At 40.6% G+C, this 9160-nt stretch overlaps 1 protein-coding gene across 1 annotated transcript; it reads left to right on the top strand.

Moving 5' to 3' along the window:
• Positions 1-227: 227 nt before the first annotated feature.
• Positions 228-2964, top strand: ARL4C (ADP ribosylation factor like GTPase 4C). The gene has a single exon (XM_053698869.1). It carries the CDS (start codon positions 618-620, stop codon positions 1197-1199), a length of 582 nt encoding a protein of 193 aa, XP_053554844.1. The 5' UTR covers positions 228-617; the 3' UTR covers positions 1200-2964.
• The last annotated feature ends 6196 nt before the right edge of the window (positions 2965-9160 follow it).

Genomic DNA, 9160 nt, shown 5'->3' with positions numbered 1-9160 from the left:
TAGAAGGAATTGTTTCATTTATCAATTCTTCACTATTGCAATATCATCGTGTCCTGTTAATATTGATTTTCATGGTTAAGAAAAGCGATGATTTAAAGTTAACAATAGATCGCAAGGGGAGTACAGGATCTTCACTTCATAGCATGCTTAGACTGTGCATATCAGCTTTCTGTGATCAATCCGTGTGTCCTTACAATGGCGTTGCCCTTTTAAGGCTTCCCCTTCCTCTCCAGGCAGTGTAAGGGAGGAGGAGATTGATAGCTGGGGAAGGAGATTCATTATCATGTGAAGGGCTGGAGGAGGGAGAGAGATAGGAGACGAAGAGGAGAGAGCAGACAAGGAGGTGGCAGACATCCCTCCCCCTCTCTCACACACGGGTGGCTGCTCCGAGGTCCTGGTCCAGGGGCTCACAGCTCGGAAACATGCATCCCTAGGTGAGCTAGTGGGGGGAGGTAGGCAAACTGGGTACCTACCAGCTTTTTGAGGTACAATTCCTGAAATTATAATACCTCCCTCCAAGTCTGCAGACAGGGCATGCATGGAGAGAAGCCCTGGAGGGCATCACAAGCCGATCACATTCTTTATTCTTGTGTTGCTGCTGCATTTGAACATTCAACATGGGGAATATTTCATCCAACATCTCCTCCTTCCAGTCCCTGCACATTGTCATGCTTGGTTTAGATTCTGCTGGAAAGACCACTGTTTTGTACCGTCTTAAATTCAATGAGTTTGTCAATACTGTGCCCACCATTGGCTTCAACACAGAAAGAATCCGTCTGAGCAATGGAGCAGCCAAAGGTATCAGCTGCCACTTTTGGGATGTGGGTGGTCAAGAGAAGCTGCGTCCGCTTTGGAAATCCTACAGTCGTTGCACAGATGGCATTATCTATGTGGTGGACTCTGTGGACTGTGATCGACTAGAGGAGGCCAAGACTGAATTACACAAGGTCACCAAGTTTGCAGAAAACCAAGGAACCCCTCTTTTGGTTATTGCCAACAAACAGGACCTACCCAAATCCCTGGCAGTGTCTGAGATAGAGAGGCAGTTGGCACTACAAGAACTGAGCCCCTCTACACCTTACCATGTCCAACCAGCCTGTGCTATAATTGGAGAGGGGCTCACTGAAGGCATGGATAAACTGTATGAAATGATTCTAAAAAGAAGGAAAACTCTCAAGCAGAAAAAGAAACAGCGATAACGTCCGACAGTATGAAATGCCTACCAAAGATGCCCATGCTAGCTGCACATTTTCTGCTTATCAGCAAGTTTTCACCATGGATCGGATCCCGTTGGTTATGTTTCGTTGGGAATTACAAGAAATGAACATGTGCACTAAATGACAATGGGGACTTTGCTAGTGAAGCCCCCAAACCTGAGTGTTTAGACCTTGCACTGGAGGCAGGATTTACCCCAGGCGGGGCAGGACCCTGCCTTTTATCCCCCTGTATGTTGAAGGAGATTGCCGTGCACTTGCAGAGCAACACGTCAACACTCTTAACTCAACAAAAAATGTAATACTCAACTATCTGTCCCTGTGTGGCCTACTACTATAATTGCAGGAGCGTAACACTAATGGTCCTGATAGAGGACGGCTGACAAATCTCCTGTTTGTCAGTGGACAGCAGACTTGGTATGACTAGGGACAACACGCAATGTATTATTTTCAATGTATTTCCCTACAAGAAATGAAACTTGAAAGTGTTTATTGTATTGTTGACAATGTTTGTGCACATATTCTGGTCACCTGGTGCTGGTGAAACAGTGTGCATGTCCTGTTGTCACAACTACTCACTGGATTGGTAATGCTATAGACTTGTCACTGTTTCATCTCATGAGGTTAATGAAGCTGGGGACATGTACTGGTATCATTAAAAGGACATGAAACCCAATTTTTTTCTTTTATGATTCGGATAGAGATTGTGATTTTAAATAACTTTCAAGTTTACTTCTATTATTTAATTTGTTTTGTTCTCTTGGTATTCTTTGTTAAAAAGATACCTCGGTAGGCTCAGTAGCTGCTGATTGGTGGCTGCACATATATGTTTCATGTTATTAGCTAACCCGGTGTGTTAACAAGCTCCCAGAATAAAGCAAATTAGATAATAGAAATAAATTGGAAAGTTGTTTTAAAATTGTATGCTCTATCTGAATCATGAAAGAAAATTTTTGAGTTTTATGTCTCTTTAACAAACAGTGGGTGATGCTGTGGACCTGTCCTGAGATTATCTTCTCTTTGAATATTGATACTCTTTATGTCCTTGTCTCATTCTCATGGTTTTTTTTAATGCCAAGAAATTCCACGGATTACGATTTCCTGGTGCTGTGGTGTCACCTCCATCAAGACCATGGTGATGCCAATGACTTGTTATGGAGTCAACATCTCCTAGGGTAGTGGTGATGCCATGAATTGTCCTTGTTGTCACACCATCTCCTTGGGGGGTTTGTTGTTTCCCTGGACATGTCCTGGTGTTCCACTTGGTAGGTTTGGGCTGATATCTTTCTCCACATTTTGTCTATGTCTTCCACCTCCTAGCTTTCTCTCTGTATTTAAACCCTTTCTGACTGGGTGAGTCTGTAATGCATTGGAAGGGTGTTAGTTCTGCAGAGGTGCTTGATGGGGGTCTGTGCTGTTACTGCTGCATGAGATTATTTTATGGGATTTCTGGGGCCTGCACTACCAGTCCTCATTACTTGCTCCTGTACTGAACAAACTGCTGGATATTCCTTATTCTTGCTTGCAGTCTGTGCATTTCATTCTTTTGTCTCATCTCAGTTCCTGTGTGACCAACTGGAAGAAACATACTCTCTGTTAACTGTTGAGACTACTAGGCCTTTACTGCTACCTGGGCCCTCACTCTGCCTCATGTTTTATGTCAGGCCAGACAGTTTGTCTACTGCATCCTCATGTCTGTCCAGCTGTGTTTACACCGGTGAAGAAAAAATAAATATGTTTTACAAAACAAGATGCAAAACCTGGGTCAATTTAGAATGGCGAAGGGAAGAGTGCATGTGTGTGTTTGCGTCTGTGTGTTTGCGTGTGTATGTCTGTGTGTCTGTTGGGGGTGCGTTTACTTTTAGAATTTCTCCGTATGCCACACATCTTAATTAACTAATTTTCTCTCAAGTTTTGGCAGTCATGAGCCAGAGGATTGGGTATGTATTGGCAATGTGGTTTACAGCCTTCTGTTTAACTTGTAAATCAAAACATTGTTTGAATTAAACAATTACTTGTGATCCATAAACACCACATGTTAGATTATATACCCTGCAAGCCAGAAATAAATTACCATTTAAATTGTCAGGCAATGAAATAGTCACCATATACATTTTCAAGTGATTTGTGTAACCTGAGCTGGGTATAATGTTTGGGTTTCCTGCTCTGCAGTAGTTGCACTTAGGGTTTATTTCTAGTTGTGGCATATCCAGAGTCTCTGGTTTGTTTGCAGAGCCCTTGCACTCTTGGCAGTTTTGGGACTTTAATCTGTCCTGTGTTAGAGATTTGAGTTTGTTGTTTCCCAGTAGTTGCTATTAGGTATGTCTTTATTTAAAGGGACAATATACACCAATTTTCATGTGACAGACACTGCTATAAAGAATAATATGTACAGATACTGATCTAAAAACCCAGTATTAAACCTTTTAAAAGTTACTTAGGAGCTCCCAGTTTAGCACTGTTGATAAGGTTAGTCTGGAACACCCAGTGAAAGGTGCTGGGAAAACAAAACGAGCAGACAATCCACCCTGCCCCATCCTGCATATGAAAAGACAGATAACATAAACAGGAGTCTGCAGTAGTCTGTAAACACGTGTGTACATCTAACACTGTGGGGCTTGGTTAGAAGTCTGAAAATCAGCACAATGTTCTGAAAAATAAGCAAAACTAGACATTTTTATAAAAACACTACCATATGGGCTTTATAAATGCATCATCTACAAAACATTTATGCAAAGAAAAATCTAGTGTACAATGTCCCTTTAATGTTAGTTATGGTGGTGATATGTCCCAATATAATGCTGTTTGCTTTATAGGGGTCCTTTGCTCTTGTTATAATATTGTGAGACCTCTCCTTTCTGTTGGTCAACTATTTGGGGGTGCTGGATTCGTTGTCTTCAGTGTTTCACATGTAGGTGAGCAGCAGTAGCCTGCCCTTTTGGAAGAAACCTGCTTATTTTTAGTTGCACTTTTTGTTGATCTGCTCTGGTTAAAACAGCAGGGTGTTTTCTCTGTATAAAGCTATGGGAGATCACTGCTATTGGCTGGGTGCTCTGTTTGAGGACCATTGCTCTGAGGTAGTTTTTGATTCATATTTGCCATAAATGCAGTGTTTAGGTGTTTGTTACCTACATTATAGAATAGCCCCCTGCTTAGTACTGGATGAAAGGTGTCTGATTTTTGATGACAGGTATGTGCTCCCTGGGCTTGCCTGGACATAAGGTAGCCGCTGTATTCTAGATGCAGGGTTCTGGAATCATAACAGTGATATTCTGAAACTTTTTTTTTGTATTTATTTATAACCAATAACGTATACAGTTATACAAGTTACATGACAGTGCAACAGGCAGGACAAGATGTAGCAATGTACAATAAGCAAGAAAAAAACAAAAAAAAACATTTGAATAGAAAACAATATTATATAGTCTATTCTGACACATTCTGTATTAATGTTGGGTGTCTCATGCACCATATCTTACTGCATTCTGTACTGGTTTCAAATTTGGATTGGTTCTATCTATGACGACAGTTGGAGGGGGGGTCCCTGATTTATCTTTCTTGCAGTGGTTTTGGAGTAAGTACACTGCATTGGATATAATGTTTTAGAGGTTCCTTTGTTGGGTGTAAGTGACTAGGGCTCTTTGTATTGTATACTTTGCTGCTTATGTGGGTTCGTGCTCTGTGCCAGAAGTGGTGATTGGGTTTGCCTTTATGGCGACTTACCTTTTGCTGTGTTACATTGACTGGGAGAGGCTGCTTATGTATACAGGTTGGAGTTTAGAGGGATCCTTGCTATGTGTATTTTAGAATCTTTGCTGTAGTTTTTTAGGTGATACCATGTGCTGCTTGTTATACAGGGAAGTCCTTCTTTTATTTGCTAGTTTAGGAGTCACTAGTCTTTACTGCCTACAATATTGGTGAGTTGTTGTAAAGTATTTGGGGCTCACCAGACCGGTTTTAACATTTAGATTTATTTCCAGTGTGTTTTCTGTGGTATTTTTGAGAACTTAATATAACTGAAGTGACAGGAGTTACTGCTCTTGTATTGCTGGAGGATCCTTTCACTTCTCTTCTCACCACTGGTGTTTGTTTTCTCAAAGCTAGTTTGAGGAGAGCTGGTTTAATGCCTCTGGCTAAATTTGAATGCATTAATCCTTTGCCTGGATTGCAGTTGTTCAGATACCTGGTGTGGTTAATGGGTACTTGTTTTTTGCCTGGGTTTAAATGTAATTTGGCAGGGAGATGTTTAGAAGTGGTTACAATATTTGGGGATCCCATGATTTTAAGGGATGATGATCCCTTGTCTGTTTTGTTGAAGGGCTGGAGTTTCTCCGCTCTGTGCTAGGTGCAGTAAGGAAAGGGAGGGCTTCCCTGTGCTGTTTGCAGATCATGGTTTCTGCAGTACAGTGGTTTCCAGGGTAAGAGGACGGCAGCAGAATATTAATGAGAAGACCTGTGCACACCAGAATCACTCTTCTATGCTAGAGAGCAGCAGAGGGGAGGAGGGATGATATCTCTTGCTAATGCTGGGTTTATATATTACTGTGGGGAATTTGGTTTTCTAATGGCTGAAAAGACCATCAGACCCCAGTTCTTTCTGCTAAAAATAATATGGTGTGAGCTGTGCAATAGAGTGTACTATTGTGTCAGCTTATTAAGTAGCAACGCTTTACAGAGATCCATATACTGTTGTGGCGGCAGACTGGAGGGGCAATGTCAGGTTTGGGAGGGAGCAAAGGCTGCATGTTACCCCAACAAATTGCTTTTCATAAGTTGGCCCTCATACTTTTATGTTACTGCTCACATTACTTTCCAAGCTCTTTTCACATCTTTTAGTCTATTCTTGTGTTGCTTCATGCATGAAAGAGGATCTTAAAGGATCACTAAAGGCAGAATTAAACGTTCATAATTCACATAGAGCACACAATTTTAAACAACTTTCCAATTCACTTCCATTATCAAAATGTGCACAATCTTTGTATGTGCACACTTTCTGAGACACCAGCACCTACTGTGCATGTGTAAGAATTCACAGTATAAAGAGTACGTACATGTATTTTGTGATTGGCTAATGGCTGTCACATGATGCAGAGAAGGAAAATTGAACTAACTTTGAAATTTGTCAGAAAAAAATAAATCTACAACTTATTTGAAATTCAGACTAAGGGCCAGATTCTCTAAAAGTCTCCAGGCTGGCAAGATTCTCAAAGAATGCTTCCTAATACTTTTATTTTCCTGGTGGAATTCTCTAAAGCCACTTTTTACCTTGAAATCAGGATTTATCGCTAAGGGACGTATACTGCATTTACATATAAAGCACAATTGTTTTTTATTGTAAAATGGGCTGAACATGTGCGTTCCATGGGCATCTATGAAATCGTTTCTCAAATCCCAGCATAATTATTTAACATTTTTGCCACACAGATGTCACTGTTTTTTTCTTGCAAATTAAAAAAGATGGAAAACTTTTTAATTTGCAAGAATGCTGATTGGAGAACAGTTCACACCATTAGTAGAAAAAAAAAAAGTGGGTGGCCGGAGAGAGGGGTATTAGAATGGCATGGATAGATTAAAAAGTATGTTACAGCGCATCTTTCTCTCCAGCTAAAATATTGCTTAGATTCAGGACCTGATTTTAAAACATGCCAAGTTTATCATCACTTTAATGCTCCTTTAACACATTTTTAAGGAGATTTTTTGTAAACGTAAAATGTTTACTGCAATATGGTCATAAAAGTGTGGGTAGTGGGTGGGAAAGACAATGTAATATGTCTACAGGACTAAAGGTTAGTTCTTGTAGCAGTTACCAAAAATAAACAGCATTAGAAAAGTCGGTTGGCTGCCACATCCAAACCCACCTCTCCTTCTAGCAAATGGTCTGTTCTTCTCCACCCCCTATTACTTGTGTGTTTCTTTCACACACATTTTCTTGTGCTTCCCCCTCCTCCTAATTTGTCTCTCCTTGTCCCTTTATTTCACAAATAAAAGAAGTTAGTGCTTCTAAAGCCGGAGCATTTTAAATAATGAAACCAGGGTTTCTACACACAGTTAACGTCATATACAGTCAAGGTGCTGGGTGTACCACACTGAGACACACCTGCAAGTACTCTGCATCTGATTTGTCATCTCATAGTAGCAGGATCTGTATATTAAATATTTACGTATTGTTTTTGCACAAACAAGGCAGCTCATAAGAAGGTGAGTTTGGTTTATAATGATTAAGTTACATAAACTTTTATGTCAGAGAATCTGTTTTTCTGCCCCAGCTCTGCCCTGTACACATCTCTCCCCCCATTTTCTGTCTCATGTCCCTTATTCTTTTATTTATCCCTTTTACCATATAACACTTTTTCCTCTCTCCCTTTCTCTTTTTTTACCCACAGATTCTCAGCACTTTTCTCCATCTCTCCCTGTTCTGATACCACCATTCCCCTGTGATTGTTCCTTTTCTCTTTCTTCTTTTTTTCATATCCTTTTCTCTTTTACCCCCTTGTCTGCATTAGTTACTGTGTGTGACTTTCGCTTCCCATTCTCTGACGATCTGCTCCTTGATTTCCTCACATATTTCTCCTCTCCTTCCCTCTCCATCCTCCACTTCCCCTGTGTCCCTGAAGCTTTACTTTTTCTCCTATACTCTACCCTATTCTGTTCCCTTTTCTCACACATTCTCCTTTTTCCCCATATCTGCTCTTTTTCTTCCCTCTCATAATGGTTTTCTATATCTTTTTTCTCCCTGTCTTCTCCATACTGTTTTCCAATTCTTCCCTCATTCCCCTGTCTCACTCTCTTCCCTCTCTTTTTCTGTATAACCTTTTTCCCCTCTTATGCACTTTCTCTATTTCCCCTTTTTCCTGTCAAGTTTTCCCATTTCCAAATGAATTTCCTTTTACTCATTTTTCCCTGCCCTTCATTTTTCCTATTTTTCATTTGCATTGGACTCTGCACTCCTCCCTCTGTCTCACTACCCATATCCCTTTTTGCCTCCTTTAGGAAGGGAGCTGTGTGTGCCGCAGAGGTAAGTGACTAGTGTGTAAGTCTCTGTGCACTTTATGTCTCTACCCTCTCCTTTTCACTAGCTCTGTGTCCTTTTCTAGGCCTTCCCTCTCCTTTCCTTATATTTTCCACCCTTCCCTTTTCTCCCTATCACTTATCCGTCTCCCCCAGAATATCTATAAACCACATGTTAAAATATCTGCATACTTATCCTATATACATTGATATAAAAGCTCACAATATATGTACCTACAGACTTTCAGTATAAGTTAATAATACTTATAAGCACTTCTCCAAGTATGGCTGCTTGTGCTTGATCCCATACACACACGAGTATGCCAGTATATGAACATACGCACAGTACTGTATACCAATATACATACATATAATCTCACTATATCTGCCTAAACTCCATACTTATACACAAAATACATCCCAATCACTAGTTTAATACAACATCAATATTTCTACTTTAACTATTGATAAACTTGTCAACCCCAGAAATCACCAGACTTACACCTCTTATCATAATTAGAAAACACCCCACCAATACACCTATAAACTACAACTGTTTCTACCCTCATACATCTACAGCAGACATCCTCAAACTTGACCCTCCAAAGGTTTTGGAACTACATTTCCCATGATGCTCAGCCAGCATATCAGCTGGCTGAGCATCATGGGAAATGTAGTTCAGCAACCTCTGGAGGGCAGAGTTTGAGGATGTCTGATATACAGACACAAACACCACTTTATCTTCTGTATACACACAACCCAATTCATCTGCACATGCTCCATACTATATCTACATACGCTCCTCCCCATTTAAAGGGCTATGAAACCCATTTTTTTTCTTTCATGGTTCAGACAGAGAGGCCGAATGATCAAATGACTGTCGGACCTGATCCGACAGTGCGGATCAGGTCCGACAGACATCGCTGAATGCGGAGAGC

Source organism: Bombina bombina, chromosome 1, assembly GCF_027579735.1.
Source record: "Bombina bombina isolate aBomBom1 chromosome 1, aBomBom1.pri, whole genome shotgun sequence".
NCBI classification, from domain to species: Eukaryota; Metazoa; Chordata; class Amphibia; order Anura; family Bombinatoridae; genus Bombina; species Bombina bombina.
This window is presented reverse-complemented; position numbering and strand designations above follow the sequence as displayed.